We start from the raw sequence: 19,186 nt of genomic DNA, 5'->3' as shown, positions 1-19,186 counted from the left end.
CCCTCAACCTAGCTGCCTGGGAGTGAGTCTTCTGCTAGCAGCCTTCAGATAAAAATGTAGAACTCTCAACTCCTCCTGTATCATGCCTGCCTGGATGCTACCATTTTCCCACCTTGATGATACTGAACTTGTAAGTCAGACCCAATTAAATGTTGTCGCTTATAAGACTTGCCTCGGTCATGGTGTCTGTTCACAGCAGTAAAACCCTAATTAAGACAGCAGGCAAACCACAGCAGGTGTCAGGGTTTTACTGGCAGTTGTAGCAGGCTTAGACATCTCTATGTAGAGCAGGCTGTCCTTGAATTTGCAGTCTCTGGAGTGCTGGGATTAAAGGTGTGCATCACCACTCCTAGCTAAAGCATTTTTAAAAGTCTTGAACAGAGAAAACATTTTAAATGAAAGTCTACTTGGACATCTCCCCTACCCCTCCCCCACCCAAAAATGGAAAGTAAGTTCTTTTAGTCTGGGATGCCAAATACTGCCTCCATGAGCTTACTCTTTGATTTTACCACCCCTAATGGTGTGTTACCTGTCACTGAGGCAGCTAGTTCAGAGGAAAGGTTCATAGAAGGTTTACTGCTGCTGTACTTGGAACTGGATCTTCCTGATGGTGACTTCAACCTGAATTCAGTGAGTCATGACTGGACCCTGAGTGCATATACTCAGAATTCCTGCTTCCCTTTCTGTTTATTTTATGTTTTGAGGAGGTCAACTTTCTGTTTATATTTATATCATTTAATGACGAAATGGTTCTGTGATAAGTATTGCCTACCTTTTTCAGACAGAATGGGAAAGTAGAGAGGGGCTACATGATTATATGATTTCCTTGATTAGCATGTGTACATATAGTTTTTTGTACTATATTTAATTTTGTCAGTACTTTGCAATGGGATAAGTTCATAATCAAGCTTCCATTTTTAGTTCTTTTTTATTGTATTTACATTTGCTTGATTTTCTTTTCTTTTAATTAATATTCTTTTTCATGTGTAGTTCTTACTATATGCTTTGCTTCCCTTACTTTCTATTTACTACATTTGATTTCTATAGACTTGTAAATGACAATATTTCAGCGCGACCATACATAAACTTATGATGTGCAGAAACTCCACTGAATTTCCATTTACTGTATCATACGAGCTCTAGAGAACAGATCTCAGCATAGGTATTTTGGTAATGCTGCATTTTCTGTATGTATTACTGATGCGATCATCCTGAAAAAAAATGCCATTGCATGATTGTGTCGTATTTGTGTAAAGACTACATGTTATTATTTTTTAATTATGTATGTCTGTGTGTCTGAGTGTGTGTGTGGGCACATGATGTGTGCAGGTGTCAAAGGAGACCAGAGGTGTCAGTTCCGTCTGGAGATGGAGTTAACAGGTATTTGTAAGCTGCCTGACATGGGTGCTGGGAGTTGAACCCAGGTCTTCTGGATGAGCATCAAGTGCTGTTAACTACCGGGTCATCTCCCAGTCCCTGATGGTCATTTAAAAAAACCAAGGTCTTTCATTAGAAGCCTCTTAGAAGTAAGGCTTCCCAAGGATGAGTTTACCAGGTGAATGAACTTAAAGGGTCACAGCTGTAAGGACTGTCCTGACCTGTGATGCTGACAGGTTCACCTATGCAGCTCCCATCTGTTGCTGAGACGAGCGGCTGTAGCCTGTCTCCGTCAGCTCGCACAAAGAGAAGCACCAGAAGTGTGTGAATACGCCATGAGCCTGGCGAAGAATGCAGGGGACAAAGAGATCAGCGGTGGTAGTGAGTTCTCTGATTGGATAATTCTCCTTTTTAAAAACTTTCTTGGAGGGGAGGCTGTGATTGGGATATAATGTGAATAAAAACATACATTATGGGAAAAATTGTACATATCTCTAAGAGGTCAGAATAATCAGTTTGGGAAACCAGAGATTAACCATTAATCTCAGATTAAATTTTAATACTACAGTAAGCAAGTGGAGATCATAGTCAATAGGTATTTCATACTGTTATGAGTCATGTGTAAGGCTTGGTCTTTAATATTGCTACCTATAGCATATAACATCGCACACAACTTTACTTGTGGAAATCCCTTTTCAGATGTCAACCCTTTTGCACCTGGAGTTAGTTCTTGCAGTGATATCCATTGCCGGCACCAGGGTGTTAATATAACAGACACGGGCTTGAGGGACTTCTTTTTGGAATGCTAGATCGAGAGACAGATGAGAAACTCTGCTCTGATGTCCACGACACGCTGGGGCACATGCTCTCTTCACTGGCAGTCGAAAAGCTTTCCCACTGGCTAATGCTCTGCAAAGATGTCTTAGCAGCTTCTAGTGGTACGTACTTAAATGATGTTCTGAAAGCAATGAAGATAGTTTGCTTCTGATATATAAGCATAGATATACTTCTATTGAGCCTACTTTAAAAAATATTGATGTCTTTCATTCACAGATTTCTATAAAATGTTGAAGGTTAAATCATGGTATAAATTGAGATGATTTTGAAATATTTTAAACTCTTTCGAAAGTTTAGCTTAAATTTCTACATCTTAAAAATCTCATGCTATTCTGTTGTACAACTTTGCATATAATTCATTTTAAATATTCAAGTGAAGTGTAAGTACTAATAACTGCTGTGTCTTTCTTGGTTTCGGATAGAGAAGAAGCTTGTCAGGTTTGCTCTTTCAGAGAATGAGAGTTAACCGTCTTTCCAAAGCATCATCTCAGGTCGGGTCATGGTGCTCTTCTTTCCTGTTGTAGATCTGAGTGCAGCAACACTCTTAAGCAGTGGGAAAGACGAAGAATCTGAGAAGAAAGATGAGATGGATGACGACGCCATGTTCACCACACTAGGCGAGGAGGACAAATCAAAGCCTTTCGTGGCTCCTCGCTGGGCCACTTGGGTGTTTGCCGCAGACTGCCTGTGCCGAATCATCAACCTGTGTGAGAACGCAGACCAGGCTCACTTTGATCTTGCCTTGGCACGGTCTGCTAAACTACGAAACCCAAAAAGTAAGTGTAAAATCATTCTTCTTTTCCTGGAAGTCTTTGATAGGTTTGAGATAGTTCACCTGTCTGAGTCATGCTTTAGGCGGTGCATTTTATTTATTGCAAGTTGCCTCACCTGGACCGTAAGTGTCTGTCCCTGTATACTACTTGTTTGTATTTAGAATATTTGTGTATATTTAGATATCTGTGTATATTCTTTCAACCATGTTAGAATAACAAGGCTTGCAGCTTACGTTTCCTCAGGACATAATCCTCAGTTTAACACTTATTTGATTTCCAGAGTGGTTGGATCTGCTTGCAATCCCACCAGCAGTGGAGGAGTGTTCCTCTTTCTCCACATCCTCGCCAACACCTGCTGTCTACTGAGTTTTTAATCTTAGCCATTCTGACTGGTGTGAGTTGAAATCTCAGGGTTGCTTTGATTTGCATTTCCCTAATGACTAATGATGTTGAAAATTTCTTAAGGTACTTCTCTGCCATTCTAAATCCTTCAGCTGAAAATTCTTTGTTTAGCTCTGTACCCAATATTTTAATAGGGTTATTTGGCTCTCTGGAGCTTAACTTCTTGACTTCTTTGTATATATTGGATATTAGCCCCTGTCGAATGTAAGGTTTGTGAAGATATTTCCCAATTTTTTGGTTGCCGTTTTGTCCAATTGACAGTGTCCTTTGCCTTACACAAACTTTGCAATTTTATGAGGCCCCATTGGTCAATTCTTGATCTTAGAGCATAAGCTATTGGTGTTCTGTTTAGGATATTTTATCCTTGGCCCATGTCCTCAAGGGTCTTCCCCAGTTTCTGTTCTATTAGTTTCAGTGAGTCTGGTTTTATGTGGAGGTCCTTGATCCACTTGGACTTGAGCTTAGTATAAGGAGATAAGAGTGGATCGATTTGCATTCTTCTGCATGCTGACCTCCAGTTGAACTAGCACCATTTGTTGAAAAGGCTATCTTTATTCCACTGGATGGTTTTAGCTCCTTTGTTAAAAATCAAGTGACCATAGCTGTGTGGGTTCATTTCTGGCTCTTCAGTTCTATTCCATTGATCTACCTGCCTGTCACTGTATCAATACCATGCATATTTTAACACTACTGCTCTGTAGTACTGCTTGGGGTATGGGATTCTGATTCCCCCTGAAGTTCTTTTACTGTTGAGAATAGTTTTAGCTATCCTGGGTTTTTTGCTATTCCAGATGAATTTGAGAATTGCTCTTTCTAGCTTTATGAAGAACTGGGTTGGGATTTTTATGGGAATAGCATTGAATCTGTAGATTGCCTTTGGCAAGATGGCCATTTTAACTATATTAATCCTGCCAATCCATGAGCATGGAAGGTTTCTCCATTTTCTGAGATCTTCTTCAATTTCCTTCTTCAGAGATCTGAAGTTCTTGTCATATAGGTCTTTCACTTGTTTGGTTAGAGTCACCCCAAGATACTTTATGCTGTTTGTAGCTATTGTGAAGGGGGTCATTTCCCTAATTTCTTTCTCAGTCTACTTATCCTTTGAATATATAAAGGCTACTGATTTGCTTGCGTTGATTTTGTAGCCAGCCACTTTGCTGAAGTTGTTTATCAGCTGTAGGAGTTGTCTAGTAGAGTTTTTAGGGTCACTTAAGTATACGATCATATCATCTGCAAATAGTGATAGTTTGACTTCTTCCTTTCCAATTTGTATCCCTTTGACCTCCTTATGTTGTCTAATTGCTCTAGCTAGAACTTCAAGTACTATGTTAAAAAGATATGGAGAGAGGGGGCAGTCTTGTCTAGTCCCTGATTTTAGTGGGATTTCTTCAAGCTTCTCTCCATTTAGTTTGATGTTGGCTACTGGTTTGCTGTATATTGCTTTTACTGCATGTTTAGGTATGGGCCTTGAATTCCTGTTCTTTCCAAGACTTTTAGCATGAAAGGATGTTGAATTTTGTCAAATGCTTTTTCAGCATCTAATGAAATGACCATGTGTTTTTTTCTTTGAGTTTTTTTTATGAAGTGGATCACATTGATAGATTTCTGTATATTGAACCATCCCTGCATCCTGTGATGAAGCCTACTTGATCATGGTGAATAATCGTTTTGATGTGTTTTTGGATTCGATTGGCAAGAATTTTATTGAGTATTTTTGCGTCGATATTCATAAGGGATATTGGCCTGTAGTTCTACTTCTTTGTTGGATCTTTGTGTGGTTTTGGTATTAGCGTTATTGTGGCTTTGTAGAACAAGTTGGGTAGTGTTCCTTCCGTTTCTATTTTGTGGAATAATTTGAGGAGTATTAGTATAAGGTCTTTTTTGAAGGTCTGACAGAATTCCGCACTAAAACCATCTGTTCCTGTGCTTTTTTTTTTTTTGGTTGACAGACTTTCTATGACCCCTTTTATTTCTTTAGGAGTTATGGGACTGTTTAGTTGATCTATTTGATCCTGATTTAATTTTGGTATTTGGTATCTGTGTAGGAAATTTTTCATTTCCTCCAGATTTTCCAGTTGTCTTTCGTATAGACTTTTGTAGTAGGATCTGATGATTTTTTGAATTTTCTCCATTTCTGTTGTTATATCTCCCTTTTCATTTCTAATTTTGTTAATTTGGATACTGTCTCTGTGCCCTTTTATTCAGTCTGGCTAAGGGTTTATCTTGTTGATTTTCTCAAAGAACCAGCTCCTAGTTTTTTTTATTCTTTGTATGGTTCTCTTTGTTTCTATTTGATTGATTTCAGCCCTGAGTTTGATGATTTCCTTCTACTCCTCCTGGGTGAATTAGCTTCTTTTTGTTCCAGGGCTTTCAGATGTGTGGTTAAGCTGCTAGTGTATGCTCTCTCCAGTTTCTTTTTGGAGGCACTCAGGGCTATGAGTTTTCCGCTTAGCACTGCTTTCATTGTGTCCCATAAAATTCGGTATGCTGTGCCTTCATTTTCATTAAATTCTAAAAAGTCTCTGATTTCTTTCTTTATTTCTTCTTTGGCCAAGGTGTCATTGAGTAGAGCATTGTTCAGCCTCCATGTGTATCTGGGCTTTCTGTTGTTTTTGTTGCTATTGAAGACCACTCGTACTTCATAGTGATTTGATAGGAGGCATGGGATTATTTCTATCTTCTTGTATTTTCTGAGGTCTGTCTTGTGACCAATTATATGGTTGATTTTGGAGAAGGTACCATGAGGTGCTGAGAAAAAGGTGAATTCTTTTGCTTTAGGATGAAATGTTCTCTCTATATATATCTGTTAAAGCCGATTGATCCAATACTTCAATTAGTTTCACTGTGTCCCTGTTTAGTTTCTGTTTTCTTTATCTGTCCACTGAGGAGAGTGGAGTGTTGAAGTCGCCCACAATTATTGTGTTAGGTGCTATGTGTGCTTTGAGGTTTAGTAAAGTTTCCTTTACGAATGAGGGTGTGTGTTCTCATAGAGTCTGCATGAGATCTGCTCAGGATCTTCTAACTTTCATGGTCTCTGGTGAGAAATCTGGTGTAATTCTGATAGTTCTTCCTTAATATGCTACTTGGCCTTTTTCTCTCATTGCTTTTAATATTCTTTCTTTATTTAGTACATTTGGGGTTTTGACTAGTAAGTGACGGGAGGAATTTCTGTTCTGGTCCAGACTGTTTGAAGTTCTGTAGGCTTCTTGTATATTCATGGGCAACTCTCTCTTTAGGTTAGGGAAGTTTTCTTCCATAATTTTGTTGAAGATATTTGCTGGCCCTTTAAGTTGTAAATCTTCACTCTCCTCTATGCCTATAATCCTTAGGTTTGGCCTTTTCATTGTGTCCTGGATTTCCTGGATGTTTTGGGTTACAAGCTTTTTGCTTTTTGCATTTTCTTTCACTGTTGAGTCCATGGTTTCTATGGTATCTTCAACATCTGAGATTCTTTCTTCTATCTCTTGTATTCTGTTGTTGATACTTGGGTTTATGGCCCCTGATTTCTTCCTAAGGTTTTCTATCTCCAACGTTGTCTCCCCTTGTGATTTCTTAGTTGTATGTACTTCTGTTTTTAGATCCTGGATGGCTTTGCTCAGTTCCTTCACTTGTTTTTTTGTATTTTTCTTGTATTTGTTTAATATATTTTTGTGTTTCCTCTTTCACGACTTTTGTCTGTTGACTCAATTTCTCCTGCATTTCTTTAAGTAATTTTTGTGTTTCCTCTTTATTGGTTTCTATCTGTTGACCCCTATTCTCCTGAATTTCTTTAAGTGATTTTTGTGTTTCCATTGTAAGGGCCCCTAACTTATTCATGTTTCCCTGTATTTCTTCAAGAGATTTATTTATGTCCTTTTTGTGCTCCTCTAACAGTATCATGACCAGTGATTTTAAATCCAAATCTTGTTTTTCTGGTGTGTTGGGGTATCCAGGACTTGCTGTTGTTGTGGAATTGGGTTCAGATGCTGCCATATTGCCTTGATTTCTGTTCCTGTGTTTGCTTTTTGCCATCTGGTTATCTCTGAGGTTAGTTAGTGACAGCAGTCACTGGCTGTTGCTTGAACCTCCTGTGGGCCTGTAAGGCTATTTCCACACTGCTGGATGACTGGGTTTCCCCTGGCACAGATTGCTGATGTGCTGCTCTACTGTTTGGTTTTGTTGAAGCCCTAGTGTGTCCTGCCAAAGAAATGCTATACTCGGGTTGTCTCTGTGTACCTGGTGTTGCCTTTCTGGTCTGCCCTGTAGTAAAGATGGTAGGCGCTGCGTGGACCCCCTCCAAGAGCTGATCACTCTGTAGGGCCAACAGTCCCGGATAGGGCTTGTTGCTGGGTTTCAAATGCTTTGCTGATGGTGGTTCTCGAATGCCCCCCCACCACCACCACCGAATACCCTGCTCCTGTCTGTTCTTGAGTGAGTTTCAGGGAGTAGGATCTTCCCCGTGTCAGATGTGTCACAGGTCTACCACATCCGATGGAAAGGGGCAATGGCAATTAACCTGCTCCTGCTGGTTCTCTAGAGAGTATTAGGTAGTGGGATCTTCCCTGTGTCAGATGTGGCACAGGTCTCTGCCTGAGCTGGCTACTTGGTCCCAGGAGCCAAGATGGTGGCGACCTTGGACCACTGGGCTCCGTCTAACCAGGAGACCCTCTGCAGGTCAGACTCCTTGGCTGAGCAGCTGGAGCCAAGATGGTGGCTGGAGACCTCAGACCGTGGGCTCTTCCCTGGCTGAGCAGCTGGTACCAGGATGGTGGCTGGCGACCTCCGGGAAGATTCTTAATAGAAAGGTTGTTCGTGGGCTAGAGTGGTGGCTTGATGGTTAAAGGCACTTGCTGCTCTTGTAGAGGACCCAGATTCAATGCTTAGACTATCAAATGACTGACGAATGCTTGTCACTCTAGTGCCAGAGACTCTGATGCCCTCTTGTAGCCTCTGTGGCCCTCCATGGGGATGCATTACCTATTCCATCTAAGAGGAGAATGTTCTTATATGCAGAGACTGTTCACAGTATGGTACTGTGATTCCTCCATGTACTCTGCATGTACTCTTTGCTTCATGGTACTTCACAGCTATGACTGGATGGTAAGATGGTCTCACAGGACTCAGCTTAGGTTCCAATATGAAACATGAGCCAACTCTGACTGAAAAATTGCAAACCTGGTACTTGTGCTTTCCAGGTCCTTCTGGTAGCATCCTCATCTCCTGGTCTTCCTGCACACTGCACTTTAGCTATAGGATTGATCACTCCTAGACTGCAAGAAACCTCCCAGCCCTTAATTCCCCTTTACATTTCCACCCTTTACATACTCATCTTAGATTTTAGGAGAAAGGTAGAAGGGTTTATGGGCGGAGACTGTTAGGAAGGCAGCTCTCATTTCAGGTATAATTGCTTGATCTGGAGTTTGACAGATTCCTAGATTTTGTGAATTAGGTGGCAGAGGATACAAGGAGAATTATTGTCTTTTATTCTTCCATTTATTTCTTTATGAATTATTGTCTTGTTATTTATATTTTGTTTATTTGCATTTATATAGCATGAGTAGACCCATTTTAATTCAGATCCTCCTGTCTGGGACTCTCCCCCAAACTCTGTCAGGGGCTTATTACACCTCACAAGGCTGGTTGCTTGTTTTAACCTCCTTTAGAAGGGAGCTTTGGAGACCTCTAGCCACATTCTCTTCTTCTCTCTTTATTTTCAGTGCCTAACACCAACATACACTCTTTAAACTTTAAATGTTAAATTTCGTTTTTAAAGATAGGAACTTGAGGAAACCTGTCTTGTTAACCTTTCAATAGTAACAACAAAATCCAATTTAAATAACTCTTTGGGTGTGGGGTGAGTCACTGAGTTGCCAGGACTTCAGAAGACTGCCTTCAGTCCTCTGGCCTAGAGCACGTGAGTGTGATCATTTCTTCTAGTGTCTGTTCCCTGTATTTTAAGTTCACTGATCTTTATACCTAGCTTGTCCTCATGTCACCCAGCATCTTTCTTGTTATACTGTATGCCTGCTGGCCTCGCACTCTCTCCCGCCCCATCACAGTCATGCTCCCCTTTATGTGTGTCAGTGTACAGTGCCTGTAATTACTTGCCTGCCAAGTCTGTGATCTCTGTCATATCTAAACCAGTTTCTGGTCCTTTCTTTCTGCTAGGAGCTGGCTTCTCTACGTCTTTATGTTCTTGGCACTTTGTCCTCAGATGCTGGGCATTGTAAATGCTGTGAAGCTTGTGCTAGGTTTTGCTTTTCCTTTAAATTGTGCTGAGCTTTGTCCTGAGATGTAGTAAAATCATTGCACTTTGCATCGTTTGAATTCTTTTGAGATTTGCTTTTAAGCAAGCTCTAGGGTTACCTTTGGCCTGGCACTAAAAGTTCAAGACTTTAGCACCCATTCTGTTCTCATAAAAAGTCTTTAAAAATAATTTTGTAACTAAATTTCCTGACTACACACTGTTTTTCTACAATAGGGATTGTCGGGCCTGTGATCATAATGCACCCAGAGCTGTGTTTTGTAAATAGTTTACTGGAATTCATCACACTCGTTTCTATAGCATTGTCTATTGTATTCTGTAAGTTCTTTCTGGCTGCTTTCATAGTGTAGCAGCAGAGTTGACTAATTGCCTTAGAGATAATATGGCCTGCCAAGCCAAAAATAGTATGTGACCCTTTACAGAAAAGTTCTGCCAGTGTCTATTCTGAGAGAATTACAAGCCCATTTGGGAAAGCCATGTTAATCGTGTATTTTGCTTCAGCTGTCAAATGTATATCCTGTAGTTGTCTGTGTTCGAGTGCTATTAAAGGTCTGCTGCTGCTCTGGGACACTTGAGTTTGATGTTTTAGACATTGTGGATCATAAGTGCTTTATCGAATTGTTTCATATTTTTATGCATTGCACTAGTCTGGGTGAACTTTCCCTTCTACAGTCTGTTTTCCTTTGCAGATGACCTCTTAGTATTGCATCTCTCTGACCTGATTCGAATGACATTCATGGCTACAACTGATCATAGCAACCAACTGCAAATGGCCGGCCTCAGGCGCTGGAAGACATTATCAAGAAATTTGCATCTGTGCCTGAGCCAGAATTTCCAGGTCATGTGATCCTGGAGCAGTATCAAGCTAATGTAAGTTTTGTGGCTTATTATCGACTAAGTGAAGTTTGCCAGGGTCAGTAAAGGAGGGATTGCCGGCTCTTCTCATATGGAACTCCTCAAAGCTTTGTGGTCTGTTTCAAAGCTTCAGTCAACCTACAACTGGAGAAGGGTCAAACTGTTGTAACTATTTAATCTGTGAGAGCGTATTCATGGTAAAGCTAGAATAGAAATTCCAGCCTTGCTTTCCAGTCTGTGCTTAGATGTTCATCCATGTCATGCCCTGCCATTTAAATGATAAAAGTCCCTTTATTCACACAAGTGCTGCAGATTTGCAGGCTATGAGACCGTGCCTCAAAAAAAAAAAAAAAAAAAAAAGAAAAAAAGAAAAAAAAAAAAAGAAACCAAAGCAAGTAACAATACTCCTATCTGATTTTAGAAATGATGATTATTATTTACATCTGTTTATGAGTGGTCTGTCTTCCTGTATGTTTGCATGACAGAAGAGGGCATCACATCCTCCTTATAGATGGTTCTAAGCCACCATGCAGTTGCTGGGAATTGAACTCAGGACCTCTGGAAGGGCAACCAGTGTTTTAACCACTGAACTATCTCTCCAGCCTCTCAAATCTTTCTATTTAGAAATAATTTCAAATATTTAGGAAAAATTCTACATTCTAAATCTAAAACCGTTTGTATCCTTTCCCCATGTTTGTCTGTTGCTCATTTTGATTTATCTGTTTTTTTTTTTTCTTGGATTCTAGTTTTTTTTGAGACAGGGTTTCTCTGTATAGCCCTGGCTGTCCTGGAACTCACTCTGTATACCAGGCTGGCCTTGAACTCAGAAATCCACCTGCCTTTGCCTCTGCCTCCCAGAGTGCTGGGATTACCGGCATAAGCCACCACCAACCGGCTTTTTTGTTTGTTTGTTTGGTTTTTTTCGTGGGGGGGTATTTATCTGTTTGAAAGAGACTCTCTTCCTCCGTCTTTCCTGCTGTGCCTTTTCCTCTTTCCACAGACACACATATGCACATACTGTTTTTTCCTAAGTCATTTCAAACTATTTTAGTCTGTAAAATGTTACCCTGGAGCCATTTGAACTGTATTTCCAAAGGATAAGAACGTCTTATGTAACCACAGAACAGTTATTATTTGCAGTTGTTCAGTATTGACTCCTTGCTTTTATTAAGTCTGTCACACCTTTAGTCATTGAACAGAACTTTTGATTGTCTCCAGACACTACTGTGTAAACAATGGAGTGACTGTTGGTTGAAATCTCAACATAGCAGTAGACTTCTTACAACGTCTTTATTCAGCCTACATACGTTACACCTCATCATCTCTGACATGATGCTGGCCTTCATAGCTGATGCTGGCTTCCTTAAAACTAAAGCTTGTTTGTATTCCTTTACTTATTGATACAGTGATAATAGGAAAGCTTACTAACATCATAATCTTACCTTTTATTGTGTGTACAGTGAGAATGAATACATGTGTCAGAGAGAGGGAGTTGTATACACACATAAATTATTGAATGGTGTCAGAAGACAGTCTTCGAGAGTCAGTTCTGCCCCCCTCCCCATGGTTCTCAGCAATCGAACTCAGAGTGTCTAGATTGATTGGCAGCTGCTTTTACCCACTGCTTTTTACCCATCCCTAAAAAGCAATACTTTTGAGGTGAGATGGTTTTGAGGTGTTTTCATGCCTCTTAATTTTTATTATTCCTTAGTTAGCTAAAGAACTTGATCCACTTACATGAAATTTACCCAATAAATAAATAAATGCTATTAGAAATATGTTTAGAAATTAAATATAGGGGTGTGGAAGAAAAACAAAAAGCAACAGTCTGCACATATCTTTGATTACATATGACTGTATCAGAAAATCCCATTTACGGTTAAACAGAAAAAAAAAGGAAACAAGCTTGTCCTTTGGGCATTCTTTCCATATAGATTTGATATTGATAACTTCCTAAGAAGCAAAGTTATGTTTAATCTCACTATAAATATAGGGGATAAGGAGGAGGTGATAAAGAAGAAAGGGACATAGATGTGTATTTGGTGTTTATTTTTAAAGATTTATTTATTTGTTATATGTAAATACTCTGTAGCTGTCTTCAGATACCCCAGAAAGTATATCAGATCTCATTACAGTTTAGCTATCATGAGGATTTGAACTCAGGACCTTTGGAAGAGTGGTCAGTGCTCTTAACCACTGAGCCATCTCACTAGTCCTTGTGTATTTGGTGTTTTAACCTCCAATGACTCAACAGGCTTTCTGTTTACTAGTTGTCTCTAAAACAAAAATTTGCTCATTTTTCTAGGTGGGAGCTGCCCTAAGACCAGCCTTTTCACAAGATACGCCATCAGACATAATAGCAAAAGCTTGTCAGGTAAGAAGAAAGCAGGCTTTCTATAGCCGCCTTCTGTAAATTCCTAGAAGTCTTAGATTTTACTTAAAGGGAGAAAAATCAAATAGTGGCAAACACTATTGAAATACAATAGTGTTCATTCCTTTTTTATAAATTTTCAAATAAAATCATTCATTCATTCATCCATCTGTTCATTCATTCAGTTGTCTGATCTGTGTGAGGCACTGCGCTCATATGGAGGGCAGGACAACTCCTAGGTGTCAGCCGTCTCCTCCACTGTGTGATTCCCACACAGGTCACCATTCTGACCGAGGGCGGGCACCTGCCAGCTGAGCCATCTCGCTGCCCCTCCTCATCTTGTCTCCTATTTTATTCTATAGGAAATGTAAAATAGTAGGCGTTAATCACACTCCTTTTTTGTCATAGCTCAGGATTCGACTTTGGATCCTCAGCTACTATATTATGTCCAAGTGAACAGACCTGTAAACATCCTAAGGGGAGCCAAAATAAACATAAAATATAAAATTTGTGATAACAAAGGAGTGTAGCAACAGTTAGGGCACTAGACATTATTGACCATAGGTTATGAGAATTCCTGGATTCCTGGAAAGAGCTGCACATTATGGAAGTGGCATTGTACCAGCAGTCCATGAGAGGTGGTCTCGAATTGTCCCATCTGCAGGGAGAGAGCCACCCAAGCACACGTGTCCTACCCCTGTGCTAAGGGCCTTCCTCTCCCATGTCTCCCCGAGGAAGGATTCCTGCACTGAGTTCCAATCTTTTCAAAAATGGCATTCTTTGTGTGCACAGCATTGAACAGAGCTGTCTCCTCCGCAGTCTGCTGGAGAGCAGAGCCATGGCCCTCATCTTTGCTTGGGATCCATAGGCACACTGCCTGCGACTGCCCTCAGCAGTGCCCAGCATGAAGTTCTTTATTCTTGTGGTTGAATGGTTAACTCCATGTCATTGAGTTGGTGTCTCTGGTACTTCTTGCTCTTTAGGGGAATTAAGTCCTTCCACAGACAGTACGGCACAGAGAGAAGAGGATCTTTGCTGTAAGGGGTAGATCTTTGCTTTGTGGTTGAAGTGTTGGGGTGAAAGTAAATCCTTTGGGACACTAACAAACAAGTATTTAAAGTAGTCATGTGCAATTTTCCGTTTGATGATGGTGTTGTGAGCACAGCACAGCACAGCACTCGGTCCTCCCACAAAGCTGCTGAGTGCTGGAATAGTGAAAGCCCCTAGAATTTCATCTCTCAGGGAGCAGTGTGAAGGCTCCTAGTGTTGAGTTCCCTGGAACTTGCTTGTTGGTGGCACAAGTTGCTTTTTCTATAATGGTTATTGTTTCCTGGTAGCAGGTTCAAATGTCTGGCCTCCTTTCCACTTGCACAAGGAAACTTAGTGTGGAACTGATGAGACAGTGAGTTGCACATTCGTTTTCTTTATAAAGGAAGGAGCAGCTTAGAAGGTTCTTGTTTGTTGGAAATAAATTCATTTTCAGAGGCTTCTAATCAGGGTAATCTATCTGTAGGCAGACCTGAGAAAGCTTCACCTGTAGGAAACCCAGCTGTTTTCTGTGAGGCCGAAAAACAGACAGTTAAAGCCAGAGCAGAGTCACAGACACAGTGTACCTTAAATATTTCACTTGAGCCTAAAATGCAAAAAATGTACACTTGCTTGCTTGGTGTGGGGCCAAGGTCTTTTCTCTGAATATGGTTTTGTTGACTCTTCATTGTCTTTCTTTACACACAAATCCATAAAGCATTACTTGCATTTTCCAGATATAAATACTCTTAAAAACCCACTTACATTTTTATTTCTGTATGTGTGTTTGTGTGTATATGCTCACATGCATGTGGGTGGCCACAGATGCTAAAAGAGGGTATCATGTCTCCTGGAGCTATACTAGAGTTCTGGGCAGTTGAGAGCTGCCTGACAGTGCTGCTGAGAACCAAACTCTGGGCTTCATCAAGAGAGCAAGGGCTCCTAAGCACTGAGCCATCCCTTCAGCCCCTAGATGAGTGGTTCTCAGCCTTCCTAACGCTGTGGCCCTTTAATACAGTTCCTCATGTTGTGGTGACCCCAACCATAACATTATTTTCAGAGCTACTTCCTAACTAATTTTGCTGGTATGAGTCATAATGGAAAATATTTTTGGAGATAGAGGACTGTCAAAGTGGATGTGACCCACAGGTTGAGAACAGCTGCCCTAGACTCCTTAAAGAAGAGGAAGTAGGAAGGTGTTTTGCAAAGAAAGTTTAGAGCCACATTTCTGGTGTTCACGAAATTCCCTGACTTTTAGTTACATTTCAACCAAATTGCACAAACGTCCTGTATCTCCAGGATGTTTAGTTCTGTAGGAATCAACTCCTTTATTTCTTCTGACACTCTTATTATATTGCATGTCATTTTGAACTTGGTATTTGCAGAACTATTTTGGTGGAGGAATTTATCTTGCCAGAAGTATGCCTTTAATAGCAATGTTTTTAAGTGCTCTTATTTTTATTAAACATAGTTTTCAGTTTTTGAAAATAAGTTTTTCGTTTTTATTATTATTATTATTTTCTAAATTCTTTGTTTGTATTTCAAATGTTTTTCCCTTTCCAGGCTCCCCTCTCCCCATATGTCCCATAAGCTCTCTTCTCTCCACCCATTCCCCAGTCATCCCCCTCCCATTTCTCTGTCCTGGTACTCCCCTACAATGCTGGATCAAGACTTTCCAGGATCAGGGCCCTCTCCTTACTTCTTCATGGGAGTCATTTGATATGCTGATTGTGTCTTGGGTATTCAGAGCTTCTGGGCTAGTTAATATCCACTTATCACTGATTGAATTCCATGTATATTCTTTTTTGATTGGGTTACCTCACTTAGGATGATATTTTCCAGTTCCAACCATTTGCCTAAGAATTTTATGAATTCATTGTTTTTAATTGCTGAATAGTATTCCATTGTTTATATATACCACATTTTCTGTATCCATTCCTCCATTGAGGGATATCTGAGTTCTTTCCAACTTCTGGCTATTATAAATAAGGCTGCTATGAACATAGTGGAGCACGTGTCCTTATTGCATGCCGGGGAATCCACTGGGTATATGCCCAGGAGAGGTATAGCAGGGTACTCCGGAAGTGTCATGTCCAGTTTTCTGAAGAAACGCCAGACTGATTTCCATAGTAGTTGTACCATCTTGCAATCCCACCAGCAGTGGAGGAGTGTTCCTCTTTCTGCACATCCTCGCCAACACGTGCTGTCTCCTGAGTTTTTAACCTTAGCCATTCTGACTGGTGTGAGGTGAAATCTCAGGGTTGTTTTGATTTGCATTTCCCTAATGACTAATGATGTTGAGCATTTTTTTTAAGGTGCTTCTCGGCCATTTGAACTTCTTCAGGAGAAAATTCTTTGTTTAGATCTCTAGCCCATTTTTTAATAGGCTTATTTAGTTCCCTGGGGTCTAACTTCTTGAGTTCTTTGTATATATTGGATATTAGCCTTCTATTGGATGTAGAGTTGGTGAACATCTTTTCCCAATTTGTTGGTTGCCATTTTGTCCTTTTGACAGTGTCCTTTGCCTTACAGAAACTTTGTAATTTTATGAAGTCCCAATAAGATTTTAAGCAAATAAAGTTGTTGATGTAAGTATTTGGTCAGTTTTTAAGGTTTTAAACCTTAAAAGTCCATCAGCTATGATTTGAAACCCAAATACTCCAGAAACCTAGAATGGTTTTATAATCTTTTTGGCAGCAAAACCTGAGCTTACAACACTTATTTGCCCCTGAAGCTGGATGAGGTTTTAGTCTTCATTTGTCTCTGAGTGATTTCTAATGTGTTCTGTATTACAATGTCCATGTGTCCACAGTGTGTTTCACCCCCGACCCTTCCCACTGTGTTCCTCAAGTGGTTCCTTTGTCCATTTTACCCAGAAGTCGTGGGCGTGAGCAGAGTTGCCAAAGCTGGCGCTGCCCAGGCCTCTTCCTGGTTGGCATCCTTCTGTTGACTTCGGTGTCTGTCCTCAGTGCGTTTCCTTTATTTCCCTGGGTTTCCATTTATTTTTCTTGCTCTACTTACCCCTTCAGTATACCTACTTCCTCTGTTGTCTTGGTAGAGGCCTTTAAGATATTCTCTTCCTGAACAAATCTGCCTCCTAATCTTACTTTAGTTATTGCCTTCGTGTGGAAGTTTCTGGTCTTATGTGGAAGTTTCTGGTCTTATGTGGTTACCTTCCACTTGCGTCTAGAACAGAGTTTCCAGCTGTCTTGTGGATCTTTTAGTGTTACGTACAACTCACATGTGAAAGTGTTAGGAATCAAACTTATGCTGACTTGTCTCTGCTGAACTTTTCCTAGGTTTTAGCTGTACTCCTGATGGTGGTGCCACCTTCCTTCTGTTCTTCAAGGTTGGAGCTCTGACTCCCCAACCCGAGTCTCAGTGCCCACACCCGCCATACATGGTTTCTCACTTTGCATTCTTGGAGTCCTGTCTCCAAGGTTACCTTGGCTATTATTCCCAGGTCCATTCACGTCATGCATGTCTCTTGCAGTGCTGTAGAGACATGGAACTGAATGTGCTATTTATTGTCTGTATACTTTTTTTAAAGCATAAATCTAACGGCAAGGATCCTTGGCAACTCAGTACCATCATCTAATTTAGTCATGGGATTCGGCAGTTTCATCCTGTCTGACCTCAGCTTTCCCGGTCTTCACTTCTTCCTCACCTCACACCCTGGTGTCTTTATAATCAAGCTCTCCTGATGTCTGAGACTCTTCTCTCCTTCCTAGGTATAAGTGCGTTTATAAATTCTGTACTTATAACTTTGACTTTTTCTTTTCCCTGTTACAAAAGTCTTTCATGATAAGTAATTTGATAGTTTGATAGTAAATAGGTAATTGTTGAAGAAGTTTTCAAGTAGAAAACCACTTATTTTAAATTTTTCATTAAATAGTGGAAACATAGAATCTGGACATGGTGGCACAAACTTGTAATTCCTGTACTTAGGAGATGAGTTCAGAGCCACCCTGTAGTGCATGGCAAAGCCCTGTCTCAGACAAACAGAGTGGAAACTCAGTGCTGCTCTGTTTTCTGCAGGGGGATGGAATGAGCCCTTTTATTCTCTGTGCAGGGATATGAGGAAATCCATCCCACTCTCCTCTGTTCAGTTACTCCGTACACTGTAACTTCCGCTGTTCCTACCCAGGTGTGCAGCACATGGATTGGAAGCGGTGTTGTCAGCGATCTCAATGATCTCCATCGGGTGCATAATCTACTTGTTTCCTCTCTGGACAAAGTTCAGGCTGGCAAGGGATCTTCTAGTCAACTATACCGAGAGAGTGCCACCACCATGGAGAAGCTGGCTGTTCTTAAGGCATGGGCAGAGGTAAACATGGCCTCCCACGGCTCACCATTCCTCCATTTGAGCCCACTGGAGGACCCTGTGTGTGGAAAGCCTTTCCAACCTTTGTCAGTCAGTCTTTGGCAAACTTTTATCTCATTTTGTATGGTGACATCCACCTGTAATCACAATGCTGGGGGTGGGGCCTGGAGCAGGAGATTGCCGTGTCAGGCCCACTCTTGCACTTCACAGCAAGTTCTAAGACAGTCAGAGTTACAAACCAAGACCTGCCTGAAAAACAGAACACAAATTCTCTGTATTGTAGAAGAATTATTATTACTTTCAGAGACCAGAAAAGGGATCTTCTGGAACTGTATTTTTGGGTGGTTGTGAGGCATCATGTGGTGCTGGGACCCAAACTCAGGTCCTTTAGCTTCTGAGCATCTCTGCAGCCCCTCAGCCATACCTCTCTGTTCCTGTGGTTCTGGTGGTTAGGACCACTGAACAGCAATGCTGCCTCAGCATGTGTAATAGTCAGTTGAGATAAAGGATACTGGGCTTCAGGCTAGGGACTTAGATACATTCCTCCAGAGAAAGAAATTATGGTATATCGATGAAGTACCATAAGAATTAATTTTCTCTCCAGGTTTTAGACTACAGATCCAGCTGTCTTGCAAATAAAATATCCCTGGGATCCTGCACTTCACTCTGGTATTTTGGCAAAATAATGATTTTTGTTTATTTTAGTAAAATGTTTGCTTTTATTTATTAAATTTAGTTTCTTAAAATGAATGCAAATATGGAAAAGATACCATTTAGTGGATTTTATTTATTTTTTAAGAATAAGCCCCTAACAATTGTTCTTCAATCTCAGCTCTTCCTTAACTAATCTTCCCAGGTATGTGTAGCAGTGTGTGTTCTGATGACCACGAAGATCCTTTTTATGGTAGCAGGTCCTCTGCACATTTGCTTCTGTGACTGATGGGCCTGCTGCGAAGTTTGGCAATTCTGAGGGTAAA

At 40.6% G+C, this 19,186-nt stretch overlaps 1 protein-coding gene across 1 annotated transcript in view; it reads left to right on the top strand.

The window, feature by feature from the left end:
• The first annotated feature begins 1,712 nt into the window (after nt 1-1,712).
• The window catches only part of LOC127687994 (HEAT repeat-containing protein 5B-like), a 36,276-nt gene continuing 18,802 nt past the window's right edge, over nt 1,713-19,186 (top strand). Inside the window, 7 exon segments of the mRNA XM_052186754.1 lie at nt 1,713-1,758; nt 2,145-2,315; nt 2,739-2,990; nt 10,323-10,409; nt 10,412-10,503; nt 12,794-12,862; nt 18,033-18,212. Of these exon segments, the coding sequence (XP_052042714.1) occupies nt 1,713-1,758; nt 2,145-2,315; nt 2,739-2,990; nt 10,323-10,409; nt 10,412-10,503; nt 12,794-12,862; nt 18,033-18,212 (897 nt within the window).

Source organism: Apodemus sylvaticus, chromosome 6, assembly GCF_947179515.1.
Source record: "Apodemus sylvaticus chromosome 6, mApoSyl1.1, whole genome shotgun sequence".
Taxonomy (NCBI): Eukaryota; Metazoa; Chordata; class Mammalia; order Rodentia; family Muridae; genus Apodemus; species Apodemus sylvaticus.
Note: the sequence above shows the minus strand (reverse complement) of the source record. Positions and strands in the feature narration are given on the sequence as shown.